The sequence below is a fragment of the Mytilus californianus genome, unplaced genomic scaffold, assembly GCF_021869535.1.
Source record: "Mytilus californianus isolate M0D057914Y unplaced genomic scaffold, xbMytCali1.0.p SCAF_13, whole genome shotgun sequence".
Classification (NCBI taxonomy): Eukaryota; Metazoa; Mollusca; class Bivalvia; order Mytilida; family Mytilidae; genus Mytilus; species Mytilus californianus.
This window is the reverse complement of record NW_026262615.1, coordinates 26818109-26844851: the sequence shown is the minus strand read 5'-3', so window position 1 is coordinate 26844851 and position 26743 is coordinate 26818109. Positions and strand designations below refer to the sequence as shown.

Sequence of the window (26743 nt, the reverse complement as noted above, 5' to 3'; positions counted from 1 at the left end):
TTGTTTAATTACAACACTTCTGAGAGCCTCATCGATTCCTATGAATTCATAGTTTTGTGGTTGCTAAATGTCATTAAAGGAAATCATATTTCACCAGTTAATATTTACTGTCTGAGGCTAGACCAGAAATGATTTGCTTACTTCATGTGATCTGTTTCTATGATATAAATAGAACAAACTTTAGGTTTATATGTTTGCCATGGACTATGAAAACAAATAAACTTATCAAACTCATTAATGTTCTTTAAAAAACTCCTTAATGTTAATGCAAAATAACCTTTAAATGAAATGTTTCATATTTTTCTGTTTCGTCATAATAATTATATGAAAACACGGTTTTGCTTCAGCTTTACTCAATATTTTGAATCTAATAAGAAGTCTACTTATAATTATTCTTATTTGTTTTGCTTCTGCTGAACTGAATTGTTTTAACCTGATATTTTCTGGGTTAAAATGATTTGTCATTTAGCGTGTTCAGCATGTTTAGGAAATTTGGTGTTGAAAGCAGATTTTGATAATTTCGCACTATTGTTCCAGGACGGTTATTTAGTATATTTTCCCACTTTTGAAATTGTAATGCCATTTTCATTACCACAATGACCTGGCATCCTTCTTAAAAATAATATTTTATGGAGAAATAACTAATGATATAATTCTTTTGTATATTGCGTTGCAAGGTTTTTTATTAATGTGAATAATGCAACTGGGTGAGTATCTTAATAATAAGATCTCGCATTCTGATTGGTCATTTCAAAATCACAATTGTTTCTGAATTAACAGAATATATGGCTATGGAAAATACACAAAATAGCAATAAATTTTTTCACCGACACTAAAATCTTGTTAATTTTGTTGTTGGTTTGCTGTTACCCAACATCTATTTGTATTAATGTCTTTCTGGGGTTTTTTTATGTCGATATTCCTTAAACATGTTAAATCATTATGAAATTTCAAGCAGATCAAATCATGTTCATTTATATACTTATATATGAGGGGCCTGATGGGGTGGTCTCATCACGATTCACGAGTTGATTTTTTTGTCAATCACGATTCACAGAAAATAAATTTCCATGATCACGGATCACGAAAATATAAAAAAAAAAAATCTGTAAAAGACGGATCATGATAGCGAAAATGCGCCGATCACGAAGAACGAAAATAACCTATCAGGCCCCTCATATATAACCAGGTTAATAAATGACAAATCAAACCACACTCCATATTTAGATTTAACTACAGTTTATCAATTTAAATTAACCATTATGTGAATAAGTAAACAAATCAGAGTTAGAGATCAATATATAATATTGTATATTGATCTGATTTATCTTATAAATAAATATTATTAACATTGTACTTAGTATTAATACTGGTTATTATAATCTGTAGTACCTTACATTACAACATACATTTAAATATTACATTCCCAAACTTCATTAATCTGATTTAACAATGTTTAACAGGCCTTTTAACTAATGTATTCTTATAACAAAATAATAAAGACAAAGAGAAAATAGAGACTGAATCTGTAAAAAATTTGTTCAACTATGTTTAACTCGTTTTTAAAGTGTTTATATTCCTGATGAAGGTAAATCCAGAAAAGCGCTTCGGACACATGAAATTTATAAAGTGTTGTTTTCATATTTTATGCAACTTTGTACCAAAGAAACTGGAATCGTGCAAACAAAAGTTAAAATCCTGGATGTCATAATAACAGATTATCAGATTATATTCCCCCATTTGTCCAATATTTGAGGATGTTAGCCAAAATTGGTGTATCTTATTTACACCAAGTTTTCTTGCCAATGAAGAATGATAGTTTTCAATAATTTAGGAGAGGGGTCTTTCAGAGATTCGATCATATGTTAATTGAATAGCATCATAAATGCAGGGTATCTTATTTCATTTAATGACATCTTGGTGTAAGATAATATACAGTAGGTATGCAATACTCTTCTCTCGTTCTATTAAATGTAACACCGAGTTCTCGAAAAGTGATGGTCCGAAGGATTTGACCACCGAAATTTTGTAAGGACCGACACAATTTTGGTATTTTGCAATAGAAATAATAGTGAGGACCAGCAGATTTTCTTCAAGGACCACCAGGGAAAACAAGATTTTGAGAACTCTGGTAACACATGCATATAATGTCATATGGTTTAATCTAAATCCAATAAACTGTGAATACATTACATTGTAAATAAAATACCTTTGTACAACATAATCCTCTTGTTTAAGCTAAGACATTGTCACAAGGAAATCTTAAGGTTATAAATCTTTCAACAATTTAATACATGTTTTATTTTCCTTGAAACTTCTCATAGTGATTTTCTCTGAACGAAAACGTTCAAAATAAAACGTAGATTATTGATTGATTGGTGGTGTTAAAAACCACTTTCAGCACTCCTGGTTATATCATGGCAGCAAGTTTTTATTAGTGGAGGAAGCCAGAGTTCCCAGAGATAACTAACGACCTTTGACAGGAAAACTGACTATAATCCTAGTCAATTGATATGGCAGTCAAACACACCCAGCCACCAACAACAAAGTGTTGACATGTTAGGGAGCTACCATTTGATTTTTATGGGGAGCCTGCTAGGATAAAATTTAAAAAAAAAATCAGGATAAACTAATTAAAAAAAAAAGGCAGGACCGAATAGAGTGAAAAATAAAAAGGCAGGACAGAGATTACAATTAAAAAAATTTGCAGGACAAAATTTTTCATCCTAGCCCCCTCCCCCTAAAAATCAAATGGTAGCTCCCTTATTGATCACTGTAGATGAACTTCATAGGCCCCAAAAGATATAGAAGTAGCAAAAGAAAAGATCTCAAAACTTCTATATTAAAAAAAACAACAGGCATTACTACAGACATTGTAAAATCCATTTACCAGTAGTGGCCATGACACTGAAATAATATTGTGCTAGAGCTAACAGGTTTAAGAACTTATTTTGACTATTCCCTTGTTTTAAATATAAAATATTTTAATGACCGACAATTTATCCTGTTTGTCTAGAGCTTAATGTAAGTAACATTGAACTTATAAATGTCATGCTTTGGTCAATTGTAATTGATTGTTTAAGAGTTCACAATGAACTTTCAGTGACCTTTTGACATGTTTAAATGTTAAATGTCATCATAAGTATTTTCTCTAAATATTTTATCTCTCTCCCTCTTTCTCTCTCAGAACCAAACTCATGCATGTAGTACTATAGTCCACAAGAGAAACAAAACTTTTACATAAACAAAGCAAAATGTCTTGACCTGTTTGAACTTTACATGCAACTTAGTGGATGAAACAACAGGTCAGATTCAGTCAAAATCATAGAAGTCTTATTGACCGTTTGTTGTCAATTTTGAATACAATTTGTGTGGTTGCTGTCTCTCACTGACATTAATCTATTCATTCACATTGCATTTGGAAATCACAAATGATTATCAAAAAAGCTCAATTTTCAACCAATAAAAGTTATGATGTAAGAAGACTATAGCTTTTATAGAGTCTGTATACAAAATCAATTTTTGCATGTCCTGAGCACTAAAATCAAAATTATAGGTTTATATTGCATGCATGTTTCACAATAAAACACTTCTTTATGATCTCCATTTATTATGCAGTGAGGGGCCACAAATGGGGACAATACATTAGGTTTTACTTAAATAACACATTTTTTGCTGATTTCACAATTTTTATTGCAATATTTTCTGAGTTCAAGACTTGAAGTCTGATGTGATTAATTTTTATGACAATATAAATCTTGACTAAACATCTGATCTAAACAGGATGTCATCTAAATCTATTGCATGACACTATATCCCAATTACGTAACATACAAACTACCACAACATATTGATTCTGTCATGTGAGAAATTCACATGATCTTTTATTGAAAATTGTCCTTACAAAAAGTCATAAAATGTCTCGGTTAAAAAGACAGCTAATTGATATACTTGTCTGTAAAATTGACAATTTACAAGTAAAATCTCTCAAATTGACATTTTCCTATATAGCACGCAATATTAAGTGTAAAATTGTCTATCATACCAGTTTACAATTTTTTTTTTTTTTTTTTTTTTTTTTACAATCCCTGTACATCACCACCTGACTATGGTGTTAAGGGGTTTGATATAGGAAACAAAAAATTTAATAATTGACTACATTTTTTTTCTACTGTGAATATATTTTATTGAATATCAACATTATAATAAAAAGGGGAAAAGAAAACAATCACACACACATACACCCACTCTTGCACTTGCTTTAACATAACAATATCAACTTGTGTATTGCAAAAAAAATGTTATCTTTGTAAAGATCTGCTCTTTATAAACTGTAAGTTTCATTTTTCACTTTATATGATTTGAATCAAAAGTAATTGTTACTAATCAGTAAAAATGTAATCTACTGGGGCCCAGAATTTTTGAAAAAAAGGTGTGGTACCATTTTTCTTTGCTATATAATGTTCATTTTCCTGATATTTTCTTATTTTTGCTAAAAGCCCTATAATACTTGGCTTCTTTTCATACAATTTACATTTGTATATAGTTCTTTGCAATGATAATCATCAAATTCAACAGTAAACTCTCATTTTGAAGGCCAAGAAAAATGTGTTTCTTAGATAATGTAAAGTTCACAAAATATTGTTTCAATTTTTGTGAAAAAGATTGCCATATAAAATGTGTTATTGGACATTCATAGAATAAATGCTCCAGTTCAACATTTTATGTACAGGGGATATTCCTTGTTAGTTTTTTATATCCCCTGAACTGTCAGGATAAAGGGATATAGGGCACAACCGAGAATACATGTATGAGCCAATATCCTGTGAGGACAAAATAGCAATTACATTATACTGGAGAATCCTGATTTCATCATTTAATTATCATATTTTATTTCAGTTCACTGGGAATATAGGCTCATATCCCCTGCCAAGGTAACCAATCAAATTCTGTGATTAGCCGTAATATCTTACTCCAGTATAATACTGACATACATGTTTATAGTGGGCAAGGCCTGAAGGGTGTTCATTCCTTTAGGACTTTAAAGCAGAAATCATTTTCTTTGTTTAAACTGTCAAATTTAAAGTGGATGTCATAACATATAAAACAAACCTGTATCAAGGGTTTTGCTGCATGAACTGCATGCTGTTAAATATACCTGTTTTTGTAAAAAATTGTGGAATGTAACAGTTAAAAACTGTAATGATTTTAATGACTTAAAACCTGCAAAAACATAGCGAAAGGATCAAGCTTCTTTCATTCTTGAGAGACAAAAGTTTCCAAGTTAATTATAATTAAGGAATCAATTCCGGTTTATGATACAGGTTTTTAATTTGACTATGAAACTGCAGTAAATCAATGTTTTAATATGAATGTTAATATTTAGACTTGTGCAATTTGGAATGAAACTTTATTGTATTTTATGATTAAGCATCTAATCTTATACTTGTTAAAAAAGGGGACACTTGCATGCATGCTAATATTAACAAGTATTTCATAATAAAGTTAATTGTCTAAATATTTGGTCAGTATTTTCTGCTATCAGGTAACAACGCAGGTAAAATCTATAAGCGATCATTAACCTAATACATGTATCCCTAGAGGAATTAAACAGTAACTTGCAGGGAATTGTGGATTACTTGGTTATAAAAAAAAATCTAATCTAATACCAGGCTTATTATTTTGTATGCCAGACACACTTTTCTTCTATGAAAGACTCATCAGTCTTAATAATTAAATCTGTTAAATATAGTTCACTCACTCCTTTTCCCTCTTATTCCAATATAGGACCAAGCAACAGTCCAATATTATATACGACCAAGTAACAGTCCAATTTATGACCAAGTAACAGTCCAATTTATGACCAAGTAACAGTCCAATATATGACCAAGTAACAGGACTGGACAGATGTATAATTAAAATTGTGTATTTATTGTGATCTGCATACTTCTGAATGCAAGTTCAAAGACTTGCACTCTCTAAATTATTTGAAGAAATCCAATTGGAAGCATTCTATACCTTGTCCAATTCACCAAGAACAATTCTCTCAGTCTTTTAAGTGTATTTGGTGTTCGTAGCTGTGAATACATGGACATTTATTTTACTTTAAGCAAATGACACCTCACATGATTTTAACATAAAGATAGGGAATCCAAATTCTTTTGGTCAATTGACCATTTCAGAACCTAAAGGACTATGGGTAATTTTATTGTCCGTACCCCAAAATGAAAATAACGTCACATCATTGGTTAGATTTCCATTGTTTAGGACTTCTTTAACCAACCACGACGTTTTGGTGTACACTTTTGAAAATATTACCCAGAATGCATTAGATTCTGAAACGGTTAATCGATGGTCATCTTTAAAGGTCATTATTTATCTATAAGATATAATTAAAAACAAAAAAAAAAACATATGGAGATTTGCATGCAGTCTCAATTTTGGATATAATAAAATGATTGCATTGGTTGTTAGCAGGTGCAATTTGAAGAACATTGAAATAAACTACTATAGAACCAATGTCGGGCCACAGAAGGAGCTGTTCATTTTTCCTTGGCTTGTTCATATTGTATGAAGTTTCTACTGTATTTGTCCAATTACAAACAGTACGATTTCGCAAAACTAAGGATACATGTAGAAACAAATTTCATAATACGCCCATGATTTGGTCAATTTTCTTGGTCATACATCATGTCTTTTTGTAAATTCATTGATTTTTTGAAATACCCAACAAGACAATTCTTTGTGGCATTGTTAGGGTGTACAATAGGTGATGCCTTGAGGCATTATTGGGCACACTCCAGGCGATGTCTCAAGGCATCATTGGGTATGTAAGGGTTAAACCTACCTGATAGGAGTAAATAAATGGTCACAGATACCACAGTGTAACAGGGTGTTCTGGTTACCTGTCCTCCATAACACATCTTAATACTTGTCAGTAGAAATCTGTATGTCCATTTCTAAACAAATCTGAAAAATACAATCTTTACTTAAAGACACAAGGTACATTTTACATGTACATGTAATACCTTGACAAAACATTATTATATTCCCACTTACTGATACAGGGGTAAAGAATAACTATACCGTCTTAAAACATCTAACATATTTGTATGAGGCTAAGTAACATGTAGAAATGTGAGGCTTTGCAGAGCATTTATATCTAGTTTCAAGCCTAATAAAAAAATGACAAATAAAATTTACATTTTTAGACAATGTATTGTTATTCTCTTTATCATTCAATTCGTAAAACTGTTTTAAAAGAAATATTTTAGTAAAATAATCAACTCTTATTAATAATCAATGTGATTCAGACCTCATAAAAATATTGTAAACCTGCATTTTAAAATACCACCTCATACTCATACAAACATAACTAAAATTCAATGGAAATCTATTGTCAAGGTCACAAACAAGGCCTTACATCACATATAAGTTCAGTGGTTTATACATACATGTATATCTTTATCTGTAACAACTACATGTAAGTGCATGTTGATTGATATTGTTTTTATTCATTCATCTTTAAAACTTTGAAACTGAAACTCTACCTAAACCAACTGTGTTCCTCTGTGGTCAAGTGAAAGCATATTCTCCTTGCTTAGTATATGACCTTACTGATTCATAAAACACAGACAAATTCCTTTAATACTGTTGTTTTAAACTTATGAACAATAAAACCAAACAGACTATTGTCCTGAATAAACATGAAGTATTTGCCACTGAACACTTAGAAATAACCAATTTATCAATATATTTGAACATGTTGATTAAACAATTGTTAGCATGAGATCTGCATCTATTTTCTTCATTTTGCATTTGATCAATACCTTGAAAATATTGCATAATAAATCATAAAACAAATAAATACATATTAAATTTAATGGGGTTCGTATAATTTGTTCTATCCAACATGATTGATGAGCCAATCAAATGGTTTCTTTCTTTTTATATTTCATCAAAAATTCATCTTGTCTGTATCAGAATGCTGTCTGAACACAGAGATTTCTGTTCTTTCTAACGGATCTATTGTGTATTAATTAATGCACCATAGTCATGATAGTTGCTATACTGCTATAGAATTACATATAAAAGTAATTACAAAAGTTATCTGTACAATTATTATAAACTACACAACATGTTTCGGCAGTGTATGTTATATAAGAGTTTGTACTTTTAATTTGCTGAAAAGAATCACAAGGCTTCTAAAATTCAAATGGTATTTCTCAATAAACATGATGAAATACAACTTTCATGACCACACATGCTTCCAATGGCACTGCAGAGGAAAACAACCCAAAGTATGATATAACTAGTAATTTAATGATTGTAGCATATAAACATGATTATGAAAATTAAATTTCTTCTTTTTGTAATTTGAAAGGGGTGTAATAACATAAACAGTACCAATGTTTCTACACCAGATGGCCCGAGAACACAGTTATTTCGTAGTGCATTTCTTTTAGACAATAAATTCAAATTAAAAAAATCGCACCTGCTCTATCTCAAAAAGATTTTTACAGTGTAGTGTACTACTATTGATACAAATAATATCAAAATTATAGAATTTTCTACCAGCTCTAACTCAAAATATTGACAATTCTGTGTTAAGGGGGGCTAAAATTCAGTTTGACAGCTTCAGACATTCTAATTTTTGACCTTTTTTAACTGGACCAAATCACTACTTAACATAAAGATTCAGCACCCAAATTTTTTTAACATGTAATTTCATCCCCTTACTTAATATTTCATGCATAAAATATCAAGAAATAAATTGGGAAAGTGTATCAAAAAAAAATGCAAGTTATACACTGTTCACACTAGGGACTATATTTGTAGACAACGAAAACCAAAGGACGATAACTGTGTCCTTGGACCTAATAGGATAGAAAGACTTGACCAATTTTAATAAAACTTTGCATGACCTAAGCTTAGGCAATTATAAGATAGTTGGCCAAGTTTCATTGCCATAGGATATATATTATAGAAACTAGGGCCATTTTAATATTGAAATTTGGTGGTTTATTTTTGACGTTTAAATCAAATATTTTCAACTGTCAAGATTTTGGCCTAAAAAATTTAAATATTGCAAAAATTTGCTTTTAAAATACTCTTGAATTTAATATAATAAGTATTAAAAGCAACGGAACACTCATTTGATTTATCAGATTTATTACAGTTATTCAAAAGTCAAATTTATATGAGCCTGTGCCTGAAAATAGAGATTTTTGAATTAAGGGAAGCCTTACATAAACATGCATTTTTTTCAACCAATTTGAAGTTTTTGAAGTTTTTTAACCATACATTATTCTTCCATATATATTAAATGTACTTTAAATGTAAAGAAAAGTTACAAAAAGCATACCACATGAGTATAAAATGGTCTTAGGCCATGTAAGACTGAGAATTATTTAGAGTCGATTTAGGCCGTAGCCCATATTTACATATAAAAATGCACACAGAGGCTATAAGAAATTGAAATTTGTTACTTTTTGCTCATTTCTATGCTAAGATGTCATGATACAAGAAGTCTAATTGCAAAAGGACTCTTGAATTCAACTTTTTTTTGCAGACAGTATGGTCTGATGACCAGTTTTTCACTTTTCAATGGAAAACTTGCATGTAGTTTTAGTCTCATTTGGCATATATTTGAACCACTTACTATCCTAAAGAAGAAAATTATGATAGCATATGAAATGAATAGGGTGTACTGATCATTGTAAAGTGGTTTTTTTTACAGATTTAGTGAAATATTTGTGATGGACTACAGATTTTATGTACAAAGCTCTTCACATTTCACATACATCAAACAGGCCGTTTAACCAGGGACATAAATACAAATATTCTGCACATTTTTTCTGTGATAATCTACTTTTCTCTAGATTCCGAGTTCACAAATGGTTAATTAAATTTGATTTAAGCATAGAAACACAAATATCAGGAACATAAAAAGCTGTCAGATAGAAAGTCAGCATGGCTCTTAGGCATAAAATGGAAACTGCTTTAAAATGCCTATTTTAGCCGTATAATGCCAAAATGGGACATTTTAACAGAATTTCTGTCAAACAAAGATGTAAATCCTTTACTTTTATTGAGTTTGACAAATTGAAACCAGCAAACCATTCAGGAAAGTTGCCAAAGTACAGAATCTACATTTACGGAATTCATCTCTTAGGCCCAAGAACACAGTTATTTCGTAGTGCATTTCTTTTAGACAATAAATTCAAATTAAAAAAATCGCACCTGCTCTATCTCAAAAAGATTTTTACAGTGTAGTGTACTACTATTGATACAAATAATATCAAAATTATAGAATTTTCTACCAGCTCTAACTCAAAATATTGACAATTCTGTGTTAAGGGGGGCTAAAATTCAGTTTGACAGCTTCAGACATTCTAATTTTTGACCTTTTTTAACTGGACCAAATCACTACTTAACATAAAGATTCAGCACCCAAATTTTTTTAACATGTAATTTCATCCCCTTACTTAATATTTCATGCATAAAATATCAAGAAATAAATTGGGAAAGTGTATCAAAAAAAAATGCAAGTTATACACTGTTCACACTAGGGACTATATTTGTAGACAACGAAAACCAAAGGACGATAACTGTGTCCTTGGACCAGATACGAATTTTGACAATCAATGTCTCTTCAGTAATGCTCGAGGCCAAAATAATTGAAAATCAAAAGCTTATTAAAAAGATGAGAGCTATAAACCAAAAAGGACAAACAAGTATAGCCAAAGCCGAGCAAGGAATCAGAGCTTTGCACAAGTAAAAGTGTTGATCATTCACATTGAGATTCATACCAGTAAACAAATGTGCTTCTGTCAACGATTTTACACCACAATAAAATTACCAATAGAAGCATTAAATTCTTAATAAAGAGTCTCCTAACAACAGACAAACAGACAATAATATACAGTAGATGGAAAGTTTCTCCTAACAACAAATAAACAGACAATAATATACAGTAGATGGAAAGTCTCTCCTAACAACAGACTATAATATACAATAGATGGAAAGTCTCTCCTAACAACAGACAATAATATACAATAGATGGAAAGTCTCTCCTAACAACAGACAATAATATACAGTAGATGGTAAGTCTCTCCTAACAACAGACAAACAGACAATAATATACAGTAGATGGAAAGTCTCTCCTAACAACAGACTATAATATGCAGTAGATGGAAAGTCTCTCCTAACAACAGATAAACAGACAATAATATACAGTAGATGGAAAGTCTCTCCTAACAACAGACTATAATATACAATAGATGGAAAGTCTCTCCATACAATAGATGGAAAGTCTCTCCTAACAACAGACAATAATATACAGTAGATGGACACCTACATTTCTTTGCTAAATTACAAATGTAATTGGCAATTTAGATTTTAAAACTTTTAATTAAAATTTTATATGAAATGGTTATTTTAACAACAATGAACAAGTTGAATATTTGCTTTTATTTTCAAGAAATCGTATTGACTGCTGAGGGAAGAGTTTGTCTGGTCTTTTCCATTACTATTACATGTACGTAGATCAGATAAAATGTAAAACACAATAAGAAGGCAGACGTGGACATGTAATGTACATCATTTGTTTTTAGTATAATATGCTGATTGCGATCTTGACCATAATTTGAGCTGCATTGGATATAAATCCACCTTATGCAAATAAATATCAATATTTGTTAACCTATTTCGGGTTGAAAAAATCTCTTCGGAATATCTGGAACTGTTTGAAAATAGTTTTGTTATATGAAACACACCAAAATTCATCTTTTACTTCGTATTTGAATGTTCCAAAATCAACCAAAGTGCAAAGTGCAACTTTCACATGTATGTTTCAATCCATCATTCATAATCAGTTAAATCATCTCAATGCAATCATTTGGTCAAATTTTAAATCAACATACATGTACAATACAGTCAATTTTAAGGTCAATGAACTAGATTAGGATTACCTGTTAAATCTATTACGGAATCATTATTTGATTATTATGAAATTAATTGTTTATCAAAACATTAAACATTTTACTAAATGCTATCAATCATTATCTAATATGTTAAGAATAAACAAGAGGATTACTGGAAATGTGTGAAAACAACTGACTAGAATTACGGATAAACATTATGGTGGACAATTACTGGCAATTTGCAAAGAGAACATAATTATTCTAAAGTCTGAAGGGTTTTGGTGGGCACGGTTCCATGAAGATCCTTCTCCAGCAGACAATGAATCAACTCAATCAAGTTCAATCATTGTGAGCGCTTGCAAATATGTTTAACCTCGCCACAATCTATATGTGCCTGTCCATTGTTAAATACATTGCAATATTTCAGAAAGTCTACCTTATAAAAGAGACATAAATTTGAGTATTAACTGTTGACATCACAGGACACAGATCTGAGGAAAGCACACAGATTTGACTCCTACATAATATGATATAAGTCATGAATATTATCAATTTTTTTTTCTTCAAATAAAACATCTGCATTTGGTGAAAATGGGGACGGACTAACTGTTATCTTTAAGACTAAACAAAACTAGTCTGACCTTATTATATTATAGATGGGTAATTAATTCAATGAACTTTAAGATTGATCAAAGAGGTGTCAAAAAAGGGCTTTTCAGTGCTAATATTTTACTTGCCAACAAACAAATCCTAGAGTTAATGTAGTTAGTCCAGCAAAATAATCAAAGGCCTAAATGCTTGACACACAAAAGTTTTGTGTGGATTTATTTGTCTCTCAGTTTTTTCGCCATGGTGTTGTCAGTTTCTTTCGACGGGTGTTCCCTGTCATGAAATAGAAGTTCCTTCATAATATAAGTTTCAAGTGGAAGAAATACATGTATTATGTAACATTTATTCCACAGGAACAAATATTACAGTATTTGTTCCTTACGGAATAAAGGTATAGAATATTTGAATAGAAGTTCCTTCATAATATACGTTCCAAGTGGAAGACATATTCTGTACTATTTATTCCACCAGAACAAATATAACAGTATTTGTTCCTTACAGAATAAAGGGTATAGAATATTTGTTCCAACAGGAACAGACATCATTGCATTGTTTATAACAAAGTTTCCAGGGGATCTTCTGTAAGAGTGACAAATATAGGTTGACACCCTTGGTACATATATCTTCTGAAGTTCAGCCTCTTTTTTATAACATTTAATGTATCAAATAAGGATTACTTGCAAATATAATTCAAAACGGAAAGGCAGGGTCATTGAATTTAAGCAATTAGAATATAATGAACTAATAACTTTCAAAAATATCTGACTTTAATGAAGTACTTTGAGCATGTTGAGAGTACAAATTTGATTTTTCATGTCAACATGGTCAATGTCAGTCCTAAAATCCTTGTTTCATTACTTTCATATGAACATGTATGCTAGGTGTCTAAATAGGCTATACAAAAATGAATAGCAAAATCAGTTGGCCATTAAAATCAGATGAAGTGGAGTCTTAGCGGACTAAATTTGTCATGTGTAAATAAATACAAGTTTCATTGAAACGATAAATTTACATTTGTCCGGCAAATATGACGGTTTTGGAAGCCTTGAAGTGGACTAAATTTGCCATGTGTAAATAATATAAGTTTCATTGAAAAAACATGACTGTTTTGATTTCGTTTGAATTTAGGTCTACTGCACTGGTCTAATGCACAATAACAGCAATGATTTGTTTAGTGGCACCTCAGAGGAACCCTGTTGATAAACTTATAATATAGATACATTATAATATGTATCCCATATGGATTCAATACGAATATAAATATCAGGCTTTAAAATACCATTCTGATAGGTTGCTATCATAAAAGTAGTTTTCTTTATCACGAGGAATTTCCTGATTAACGCAAAAGTTGAAATGGATAAATTGAACTGCTAGCCTGTCGTTAAAAAAAATACTAGTCTGTTGGCATGATGAAACATTAGCCCAAGCAATCAGGCTAATACACATTAACGCTATTTAGTCAAATCTGGAAAAAAACGTCACTTAGACAACTTCCTGTTTGGGTCAAGTATTGCAAATACAAAGGTCACCAATAACGAGCTGAGAGAGAAAAAAGTTTAAAAAATGAAAATTTTGAAACTTTGATAGATAATGTTCCACTTTTCTTAAACACAAATAAAATCATAAAAACTGCTTTGTTCGAAGTGTTTACGATGATTAAAAAATGTCTTTTTGAAAAGTTTTTATGCATTTAGAACACTTTGTTTAAACAGGGCCCCAGATAGGTTCAACAATCAACTGGATGAAAAAGGTGTGTAATTTCAGAACTTATCCGGATTGAAATAAATAGCGATAAGGTGTATTGCTATTTTCAATATCTAGATTACTGGAAAACAGAAAAATTTCTGACACCGCCATGCTTAAAAGGGTCGCAATGGGGGTACCTTCATGACAAATAACGGTAAAAAATCTTGCCAAATGACGTTAACGGTAATTTTAGGTGCATGACTACAAAATGTACACTTTCTTTAAGACATTAAAAAAAGTCGACTGATTTTGACGAATCATGTTAATTTTTTTCCCCAAATAACGATAACGATAATTTTTTGAGACCTCTGACGAATCACAATAAGGTTATTTTGATGAATCACAGTAAAATTTTAACCAATTTGACGCTAACGGTAGCTGAAAATGACCATTTGACGCCTGACGGTAAAGGGCATTCCTACCCTCGCTTAAGTTAAGTGATTGTTGTATGACATCAATACCTCAAGTGGTGCCAAATCTCAGGTCAAGTGTTGCTCAATCAAATATAAAAAGGTCTTAATCTTGGAACTGAAATCATACATTGTACATGCAAGATTTTGATGTAATGTAAGCTTCAACATGTTCAAGGCCTAAAATTGAGTATTTTTTTTCTGTTTTGTCTTTTGACAAATAGAAATTAACAGTACATTTGTTGTACTATGCAGAACGTTTAAAAACATGTTTTTTTTTTCTTTAATATTGAAATTTGCGCGACATGTACAGTACAGTGTCAAATAACCAATGACTTGACATCGATCTGACCCAATTTTTTAGACTTGTGGTACACTGATTAAAATATATTAATTGTGTTTTGATTCATTAACTGTCAATCTTGACTAACGAGAAAGCAAGGCCTTAGGGTGCTGATAACATGAAATCAGTGTTGTTATTTACCTTTTAGTACGTGTGACAGTTTACAACTTGACGATGATAGAATTTCTAACGTCACCCAAGATAAAACCTTCCCTGATTGGTCAGTGTAAATATTTTCATCCAATGAAACCAAATTTTACTTTGTAAATAAATGCGGGCCTACAATATGGATGCGCCCATGAAAATAAGGATTATTTTTGCAAAATTGTCAAAATGAGTACCAATGTCGTGCAATATGTAGTTGTAAGACGTGATGTGCTTAAAACACTGAAATGGCCGGTGGGTGCATTGATTGCACAGGCCTGTCACGCATGTACTGCAGTAATGCACAATTTTTATAACCATCCAGACACACAGAACTATTTAAAAGATCTGGATAATATGCATAAAGTTATTTTAGAGGTATAATACATAACATTTTAAAGGCGTCACTAATAGTTTTACCAGACCTTATTTGAACAATGACCAATGCTACACGTTATGGGTTTTGCTCATTGTTGAAGGCCATACAGTGACCTACATTGTACATGTGTAGACTATAACTACTACACTATTTGGATTCTTATTGAGAGTTGTCTCATTGGCAATAATACCATATCTTTTAATTTTTATAAACATTTTAATTTGAGAATCCCCTATTACCTTGTAAATGGAACAAGATCCTTCATCAATGTAAGGTCTCGTGCTTTTCTCAATGACAATGATTGAAGGAAACAGCTGGGTATTTGGCAGTATTGGTTTTGATTCCAAGTTTGTCATTGCAGGTTTTCCGTTTATTGGTAATGCATTTGTATGGCATCCAGTCTACATTTGTAAAGTTCTCTTTTCTTCATTTTTTTGTCACCTGCGACAAAAGTTGCAGAATGCGAGAAAACTTAGTGCTGCAAATTCATACCTTGTATGCAGATACCTCATGTTACAAAGTTTTCGGTCTGTCATCATGGTCATATGTCCATTGTCCTTGACCTCATTGTCATGGTTCAGTGACTGCTTGCAAAAAATTACATTTTTTTAAAAGTGAAATACTCACTTATTTTATGATTATTGATAAATAGGATAACTATTTTTGGTATACATGGTATATGGGTTCCTTGCAAGGTCCACATATCCGTCAGGTAGGCTTCACCTGACCTCAACCTTAGGTTAAAGTTACGTAGTCAATTCGGTATCTCAGATACAATTAACAGTAGGTCAACTATATTTGGTGCATAAGGTGTATATGTCTGACTGGCAGGTTTCATCTGACCATGACCTCAATTTCATAGTCATTGAACAATGTTAGTTTTTGTGGTTTGGGCTACATTGTATTTCTCAGATACTATTTAAGAGGGCTAACTATCTGGTAGTAAGACTAGTCACATTTAGGCCAGGAACTTGGGAGGCAAAAACTTGCCTTAACCTGTTCCAATGCAGTGTTTTAAATGTTCCTCTTTGCACTTGTCCTATGTCATGGAAGTGCTCCTAGATAGGTGGGATATACATTGTATTATTATATGGAACACACATACAAACACGAAACTGTAAGTAGAGTCTTACCTTTTTAATCCCATGTCAAATTGAGTTAGCATTTTTTCTAATAGAACTAGCTGAAAAAAGTTATGTTGGCCGAAAGATCTTTTGGTTAATCAGTCTGCACCAAAATCTTCTCCAACTACTAGTCCAAGGATCAATATTCTGGTATTTTCTTATGTGTCTAAACAAAATTTAGAAAATACTAGTCCGAATAAAATTTTACTAGTCTCACTGTCTGGGGCATCAGACTAGTGGCTAACGGTGCAGACTGGTTAATTATGTCATTGGGTTGCGGTCTCATTTACCTAGACCACAATTCTCTTTTTAGTCATTCATCAATTGTGTGCCCAGTGGACATTTTTGTAAGAGCACAGACAACACTAGAAAATTAAAAGAGTTGAAATTATGATTATGAATTACTGTTGAAGGTAAATTAAACTAGAGGCTTTAAAGAGCCTGTGTTGCTCACCTTAGTCTATGTGCATATTCAACAAAGGACACACTCCATCATTGTAGACGAGAATAGAATTCATGACAAAAATCTCTGTTTTGTTGATCTTGTGTTGCTGATCATTTAGTCTGTTTAGTTTCTCTCTATCTTCTTTAGTTTTTGATCAAAACACAAAAGAGGGTAAAACAAATCCTCATTTGAGGGCAATCACTCCTATAAAGAGTGACAGTCTACTAACTATATCAGCGAAATTTGACTTGTTAGTAGATCTTGCCTTGCTGATCATTTTTGGGATTTAAAGTGTCTATTTATCTATTATAATTTTTATCATATAAGACAAAACGCAAAAAAAATGGTAAAAATCGTCATCAAAGGGCAATAACGCCAATAAGGAGTTGTTTGACAATTTCCTCCATTTTGTTTTAATTGTAGATCTGTCTTGCTGACCATTTTTGCTTATTTAAGTTTCTGTCTATCAAAATTTTTAAGATATAAGGCAAAAACGCAAAAAGTTGGGAAAAATCATCATGAAAGGGCAATAACTCTAATAAGGAGTCGACTGACGATTTTAACCATGCAGACTTATTTGTAGAACTTGTCTTGCGGATCATTTTTGCAATTTGAAGTTTCTATCTATTATAGTTTTCAAGATAATAGGCAAAAATGAAAAAAAAATGGTAAAATTTGTCTTTTAAGGGCAATAACTCCAATAAGAAGTTGTTGGACAGTTTTACGTACATGAACAATTGGTAGAGCTCAACATTTTGAACATTTCTGCTCTTGTCAGATTTTCTCTATTTATAATGGTTTCAAAATAATAGACAAAGCCTGCATTTTACCCCTATGTTCCATTTTTAGCCATGTCCACCATCTTGGTTGCAGGCGTGGTCATCGGCCACATTTTTTAAACTAGATACCCGAATAATGATTGTGGCCAAGTTTGGTTAAATTTGTGATGAGAAAAGCTCACTTGGCCCTTTGGGCCAGGTGAGCTCAAAAAAGGAGAAATTAGTTTAGTAAACAAAGTCCACTGCATAAATTTCTTCATCATGGTAAAAGGTAAAAGTTGGTGAAGCCAAAGGTTTTGCTTATTTAAGTTTCTGTCTATCAAAATTTTTAAGATATAAGGCAAAAACGCAAAAAGTTGGGAAAAATCATCATGAAAGGGCAATAACTCTAATAAGGAGTCGACTGACGATTTTGACCATGTAGACTTATTTGTAGAACTTGTCTTGCGGATCATTTTTGCAATTTGCATATATATATGTAAAAATGTTTAGTTTGTGCAGTTTAAACATAGCAAGCTTTAAGGGACAAGATACAATTAGGAAATCCAACTAGGTCTCTTTACATACCCTATATTACAATATATTTCATAGCAGGTAAAGTTTTTCCTACATTTAAACAAAGTCGGGTATGTATCTGAAAACAGTTACTCTAAGGATGTACTTAGGTGAAATTAAAAAATCTACAATTTAGAATTGATACTTTAAGTCAGAAGAGCATTAGTTAAGGAACAAAATAAGCTAAAAATATTGATAGGTTACGGAGCTCCTTTTTGAGATATTTAATTTTAAAAAGGCTGACACGGACTTCTACCTTATATTTGCATTGGTATTATTTGGGTCTCAAATCGAAGGAAAAGAAATCTAGAATCTGCTTAAATTTTAATAAATGACCTCATATAGCTATTGAAGTCTTATATGAAAAGAAAAATGGGTGTTATGGGGCAAAATATTTTACCCTGTATTGTAGGAAAAATACCAAGGAGTCCAAACATCTGACAAAAATTCCTAAACCTGACCTAAGTACATCCTTAAGTGACAAACTGTTCTGTAATTCAATCATATTGAGTTACTTTGATGCATTCTTTTTTCAGGCCAAAGATGAGGAGAGCTTAAGATCCTTGTCAAGTGTCCTAACAGAAAACAGTATAGACCATAAACTATGGATTGAACAACCAGAAAATATATCAACATGTATTGCAGTTAGACCTTACAACAAAGAAACAGTACAACAATTCTTTAAAGAATTTAAATTATTCAGATAAAACTGTTCTGCTTATTAGAATCTTGTTATTTTTAGCCAAAGTAAGAAAATTCTTTTGAAATGATACATAATTAGCAGTGTATATATATGATAATTAGCAGTGTATATGATAATTAGCAGTGTATATGAGCATAATTTTCTTCTTCCTTCCTGTTTAATAAGTGTCTATTGATACTTCTGTCACAGAACATATTACAATTATTTCTTTAAACAATGGTTCAAGCTTAGCTATTTGTCATTTTAACAAGGAATTTTTTGTTTTGGGGTCTCTGTCAGTTTCTGCTTGACAATGTTTGAATTTTTAAGATATCTACTGAGTGAAAAATCTTTCTTAAAGAGTAAGCATCCTTCTGGCAAACCTTTTTTTTTTCTTCAACCATTTTGTTGCCAGTCCTTCATAGGCTCATAATTATTTATTACACTCTTGATATCTTACTCGTTGATTTGGTATTCTATTTTACTCATGTTATTTATTAGTTGGGTATCTGTTAAGTGGTATTCTGGTTAATAAATGTATCTGGGAGAGTTCAGTATTTATTGAACATAATCAACCCCACTATATTTTATATACCTGTTAATGTATCAAGTCTGAGATCTTTTCAGTAGTTATTATCAACTCATGACTAAACTAGATGTGTCGAAACAACATGAATGGCCCGTCTCAAAATGTTGAAAATCTGCAATTTCAACAACACATGTAGACATAACATGCATGGATAGTATCCAGCTCTCAAGACCAATACTAGTTTGAGGAAAAATTTCCTTGATCAATGAGAAGTTAAATTTCAAACTATCAGCAAACAGGAAGTGGATGTACTGCAGATCTAACAAGATGTTTTGAAACGACATGAAAATCAGCATAGCAGAACGAAACATAAACTTGATTTGTAACTCATCATGGTAGACTCACATATAAAAAATCAGTGCAAAATCTGAAGGCTTATAAATACAAAAAAAGTCTGTATAACTGTGATTTTTAATCATTTTCAAAGTCCAAAACCTGTAATTTCAGCAAAAATCAACAGAGCGGAACAAAACTTAAACTCCATCTGTAACACATCATGCTTAACTCACATACCAAAATTCAGCCCAATATCTGAAGCATTTAGAAAAAAAGTCTGGATAACTGTGATTTTCAACAATTTATCAATGTCCAAAGTCCGTAATTTCGGCAAAAATTGGCAGAGCGGAACGAAACTTAAACTTGATTTGTAACTCATCATGGTTAACTCACATACTAAAAAATCGGCCGAATATCTGAAGGCGTATAGAAAAAAAATCCGTATAACTGTGATTTTCAACAATTTATCGAAGTCCAAAGCCCATATTTTGGGGAAAAATCAGCAGAGCGGAACGAAACTTAAACTTGATCTGTAACTCATCATGGTTAACTCACATACCAATAAAATGCTTCGCTCGGGCGCAGCTTGATACGACCGCAGAGGTCGAACCCTGAACAGTTGGGGCAAGTATGGACACAACATTCAAGCTTGATACAGCTCTGAATTTGGATTGTTATTAAATATTTGACACAGCATAGGTTTCTGACACAGAAAGAATGTAGTCTAAGAACTTGATTTTTTTTAATTTACCTATTATGGTCCAATGTCCAAAATCAAAATACATGGTTAGATTCAGCATATCAAAGAACCCCATATATTCCATTTTTGTTAAAATCAAACAAAGTTTAATTTTGGACCCCAACTTGGACAAACTTGAAAACTGGGCCCATAATCAAAAATCTAAACACATGTTTAGATTCAGCATATCAAAGAACCCCAAGAATTCAATTTTTGCTAAAATCAAACTAAGTTTAATTTTGGACCCTTTGGACCTTAATGTAGACCAATTTAAAAAACGGGACTTAAAATTAAAAATCTAAATACACGGTTAGATTTGGAATATCAAAGAACCCCAATAATTCAATTTTTGATGAAATCAAACAAAGTTTAATTTTGGACCCTTTTGACCTCAATATGAACCAATTTGATAGCGGGGCCCACAAATAAAAAATCTAAATTCATGGTTAGATTCAGCATATCAAAGAACCCCATATATTCAATTTTTGTTGAAATCAAAAAAAGTTTAATTTTGGACCCCAACTTGGACCAACTTGAAAACTGGGCCCATAATCAAAAATCTAAACACATGTTTAGATTCAGCATATCAAAGAACCCCAAGAATTCAATTTTTGTTAAAATCAAACTAAGTTTAATTTTGGACCCTTTGGACCTCAATGAAGACCAATTTAAAAAACGGGACCCAAATTAAAAATCTAAAAACACGGTTAGATTTGGCATATCAAAGAACCCCAATAATTCAATTTTCGATGAAATCAAACAAAGTTTAATTTTGGATCCTTTTGACCTCAATATGAACCAATTTGATAGCGGGGCCTACAAATAAAATATCTAAATACATGGTTAGATTCAGCATATCAAAGAACCTCATATATTCAATTTTTGTTGAAATCAAACAAAGTTTAATTTTGGACCCCAATTTGGACCAACTTGAAAACTGGGCCCATAATCAAAAATCTGAATACATGTTTAGATTCAGCATGTCAAAGAACCCCATATATTCAATTTTTGTTGAAATCAAACAAAGTTTAAATACTGGACCCTATCTTGGACCAACTTGAAAACTGGGCCCATAATCAAAAATCTAAACACATGTTTAGATTCAGCAAATCAATGAACCCCAAGAAATCAATTTTTGTCAAAATCAAACTAAGTTTAATTTTGGACCCTTTGGACCTCAATGTAGACCAATTTAAAAAACAGGTCCCAAAATTAAAAACCTAAATACACGGTTAGATTTGGAATATCAAAGAACCCCAATAATTCAATTTTAGATGAAATCAAACAAAGTTTAATTTTGGACCCTTTTGACCTCAATATGAACCAATTAGATAACGGGGTCCACAAATAAAAAATCTAAATACATGGTTAGATTCAGCATATCAAAGAACCCCATATATTCAATTTTTGTTGAAATCAAACAAAGTTTAATTTTGGACCCCAATTTGGACCAACTTGAAAACTGGGCCAAAAATCAAAAATCTAAATACATGTTTAGATTCAGCATATCAAAGAACCTCATATATTCAATTTTTGCTAAAATCAAACAAAGTTTAATTTTGGACCCTTTGGACATTAATGTAGACCAATTTGAAAACTGGACCCAAAATTAAAAATCTAAATACACTGTTAGATTCGGCATAACAAATAAATAAATGTGATCAAAGATTTTACAAATCTAATGCGCCATACTGTGCAATTAAAGATTACTTCTTGAAATTTTTCAATATTTGAAATTTGAAAAAAAAATAATATTTGAAGAATAATTCTTTTTAATTTCTGAAATCTGAAATGAGAAAAAATTGGCCCCCCACAATTTCTTTTTATCCCCCCCCCCCCTTTTTCCCCCAAAAAAATTCTTTCCCTCAAGATATGGTCATAATCTCAATTCAAATTTCCAATGGAGTTGGCAACCATAATTACCCATTTAAATTTACCATAGTGCTAACTTAATCTATTTTATAATAGAATTAATAAAAATATAGTGTCAAATCTTTCATATGGATTTTTTTGTAAAAAAAAAAGATGAAAACATTTGCAGATATTTTTACTGGTCTTCCTTTATAAAAATGCATTTCTTTAAACATAATTTAAAAGCAGTGTAAGGGAAGTAACCAAAACGTTGTATTTGGATTACCTCCCTTACACTGTTTTAGATTATCTTTATTGTTCATTAACCATTACTTTATACATAATTTAAAAGCAGTGTAAGGGAGATAATTTCAATGATGTATTTGATTTATCTCCCTTACACTGCTTTAAATTATGTTTTGTACTAAAGTATTTGTCCATTAACCAGGACAACCTTGTTTTTCCCCCTTTTTTGCCCCTAATTCCTAAACGGTTTGAGCCATAACCCCCCAAAGCAAATCCTAACCATCCCTTTGTGGTATGGAAACTTGTAGTATAATTTCAGAGAGATCCATACACCGTTCCACAGTTATTGTCTGGAAACTAGAAAATGCTCATTTTTGGCCCCTTTTTGGCCCCTAATTCCTTAACTGTTGGTACCATAACCCCCAAAATCAATCCCAACCTTCCTTTTGTGGTATTTAACCTTATGGTCAAATTTCAAAAAGATCCATTCACTTAAACTAAAGTTAGAGTGCGAAAACCAATATGTATTCGGACGACGACGCCGGACGACGACGACGACGACGACGACGCCAACGTCATACCAATATACGACCACAAAATTTTTTTGCGGTCGTATAAAAATCAGCCCAATGTCTGAAGGTGTTTAGAAAAAAATTGCGTATAATGGTTTGTTGCGGAATGATGGACAAGGGTAAAACTATATTGCCCGACAACTTTGTTGCAGGGCCATAAACACCAGTCCCATAATTGCTGTTTTTCATCTAAAAGTTGAAAGTCTTCAACTTAAAAGCAAAACCTACCACCTTTGAATACTGTATGTTGAAGATGACCAATAGTAGCAGCTTGAGAAGAATTTTTTGGCAGATGCCTACAATGCTACATATGTGCATTGAAAAACACAGACACAGGGTAATTTCAACAAATTTCAAACTACAATCATAGTAATAGACAAAGAAGTCATTATATTATCCTTTAGAATTCAGTTGCAACAAAACTAGGTGTCTGTTAAATTTAATTTACCTTTTCATTGAGTGTGTACTTTCAACAAATGTTGCAGACCAAATAGTGACCTCTAGAAGTCTTTGATGGTTACTTTGTGTAGTGGGTTGCTGTTTTATTGATAATTATCCCAGATCTTTTTAATTCACATCCAGCTTGTATCAGCTGAATATCCCAAGCAGCTGAACTACTGTGATTGGTTTGGAATCTATTTCACAATCAATATTAGGCCAATAAAAAAGACATCCAAGCCCACATTTAATCAGTAACAACAACAAAATATTTTATCACAAAACACAAAATTTCATCACATTGAATGTACAATGATAAACAGTAGGTTATCTCCCTGTCATAGCAAATTAAAGTTATCTCCCTTTATTGCAGGTTGATAATCCATATTGTTTCTCATACAAGAACAATCCGCTTTGGAATAAATAGTTAATATATTACAATTCTTGTATTTACATACATGTATGATCTGTACATAACTTGTAAGCCATTATTATGTTATTAGCACCATTCGTTTCAAATAAACCAAAATAAATAACATGTTTAAAATTCCTCACAAATTGATCATCTTTGATGAACTTTTCTCAAACGTATACAATTTATTAATTTATATTTTGAACAAATATAAAACTGTTGATAAAGGAGAAACTTTCTGTTGTACCAAAGTATTTGAATAGATTTTACAGTTGAATCTAACAGAGTTCTCGAAATTTTTTTTGCCTGGTGGTCCTTGAAGAAAAAATGCAGGTCCTCACTATCATTTCTATTGCAAATTACCAAAATTGTGTTGGTCCTTCCCGAAAATGTGGTGGTCAAATCCCTAGGACCACCACTTATCGAGAACTCTGATCTAATTAAATCTTTACCTGAAAACAAATGAGGAAGTTGTTTATGGTTACAAAAAACCATTGTATAGGTAATGTTTTAGAAAAATTGCAGCACAACACCAAAAAAAGTTCTATCACTTCATTGATGAAAATAAACACGAAGATTACATAGAATTAAGTACAGCATTACCACTGAACAAATTTATGTGGAAAAATTATATTGGAGTTTGATATTCTCAAAACTAATATTCTGGCCAACTTTTAAAAAAATTATCTTAAATACTTTAAATCTTCAGGTTTTCAATTAAATATATGTAAAATATTATCTATCTAAATCCCTATAATGCTAAATAACAATTTGAAATAAAAACTATATGTAATAATTAAGTCGGAGCAAGATTAACAAGATTGAAAACATAGCTATTTGATACCTAATGCATGCAAGGTTTAAATTCCAATACAAAATCATGTAAAATAAAGCAAGTAAGAAACCTGTTGTTAATCTGTTTTATTAAAAGAAAAATTGTGCACACTGGATAAAATGAGTTTGCAATATAAATGTCATGAACCTTTGAAATTTGTGCTATTCTCAACCCCTGGAAGTCCAATTATTCCAAGCAATAGCAACATGGTGAGAAAGGGAAATAACTTAAATTAGTTCAATAGAAAACCATCAATAACTGAAGCCTTCACACCTCCAATTCTTTCAATCTCCCCGGGGGATCTTAATAAGCAGAATATAACAATTTATCCAGATTATGGTTCATTTTTCTTGCAGGTCATGTTGGCATTATTTCTATGTACTTTTTTCAAGAAAAAGAGAACAATGACAATTTCAAAAGGTATACTATACTCAGTTAATTATTTTAACTATTTTGATTGCATGATTCAAAATTCAAAAGAAATTTGAAATACTGCAGGGAAGTCTTGAATGTTCTTCATAGGACTATCAGATGAAATGTAAGTTAGAGGTTTCGGGACCAGCATTACCTTTGAAGCTTTTATAATTCTTTTCAAAATTAAGATGTGATGCTTGTGGAGCAGTTTCATATTTTAGAAATTTAATTATTGAAAGTTGATACATGTATATAAAATGGGGTAGGGGAATCTGTTGGTCTAAAGATTGATGAAAATGCAGAGTAAAATATACTTCAATGACTCGGTGGAAAAAACACAACCATAAATTCAATCAACCTGTCGGTGGTCTCTCCAGGGCCTTTTAGCAACATGGGATGCTATCTGACACTGTTTACCCATAAAATTCATATATACAATCCTGGTTGAAATATCATCATGTTTCTAGACATAATACCATAAAAATATTTTCTTACTCTCTGGGTGTAAAACAGTAACTAGTTTTTCTATGAATAATTAATATACAGATTTTAAGTTCACATGGCCTGACCTTTCAATTCAAAGGTTATGGGAATTTCATGCAATGCAAAACTTATATACAATTTTTTTCAAATAAACAAATTGATAATTAAACTTTCAATTTAACTGAATAAATACAATAATTAAACTAATTCACATAAACAATATATGCTTTACAAATATTAAAAGCATAAAACAGACACAAAGAAAAATTTGAAAATTGCATTCCTGTGAAAAAACTTGAAATATCCTCAAATGTAAGTTTACTTATGACTGTTCCCAAACAAGGAACAGGATTTTTTGGATACTTAGCATAATTCATTCTGTAACCAATCATTTAACTTTTACATATTTCAGGTGATAAATTTTATATTCAGTGAGTAAGAAGAGAGGAGATATCCCTGAAACTCTTCAATCTTTCAACTCAGTAAATTATGCTGAATTATCCTCATCTAATGACAGTTGTATGAAACTGTCTCATACCTTGTATTGAATAATCTGCAATGCTACTTATAATTCATTTCCAGAATTCAACAAAATTTTAAAACATTTAAACAGTCTGATGGCAGATCATTAACAGTCTCTACATTAATAACTATCCTCGGGAAATTTAGAGCTTCACTGAAATGACATTTGTCTATTTCGAGGATGGTAAATTGTCCTCAAGATGGGTTCTTTTTATGTATATCCCAC

At 31.5% G+C, this 26743-nt stretch overlaps 2 protein-coding genes across 8 annotated transcripts in view; one reads left to right on the top strand and one right to left on the bottom strand.

The window, feature by feature from the left end:
* LOC127723448 (dyslexia-associated protein KIAA0319-like protein) overlaps nucleotides 1-15241 on the bottom strand; it is a 60474-nt gene extending 45233 nt beyond the window's left edge. For all 7 annotated transcript variants that reach the window (XM_052230073.1, XM_052230077.1, XM_052230078.1 and 4 more), the window contains exons 1-2: nucleotides 15174-15241; nucleotides 6848-6969 (exon numbers count right to left, since the gene is read on the bottom strand). In XM_052230073.1, the coding sequence (XP_052086033.1) occupies nucleotides 6848-6923 (76 nt within the window). In that variant the 5' untranslated portion in view covers nucleotides 6924-6969; nucleotides 15174-15241. The remainder of the gene's footprint in view (nucleotides 1-6847; nucleotides 6970-15173) is intronic.
* Nucleotides 15242-15298: 57 nt separating this feature from the next.
* Nucleotides 15299-19179, top strand: LOC127723794 (putative peptidyl-tRNA hydrolase PTRHD1). The gene is made up of 2 exons (XM_052230534.1): nucleotides 15299-15554; nucleotides 18995-19179. The coding sequence occupies exons 1-2, from the start codon at nucleotides 15366-15368 to the stop codon at nucleotides 19163-19165; spliced, it is 360 nt and encodes a 119-aa protein (XP_052086494.1). The 5' UTR covers nucleotides 15299-15365; the 3' UTR covers nucleotides 19166-19179.
* Nucleotides 19180-26743: the final 7564 nt, after the last annotated feature.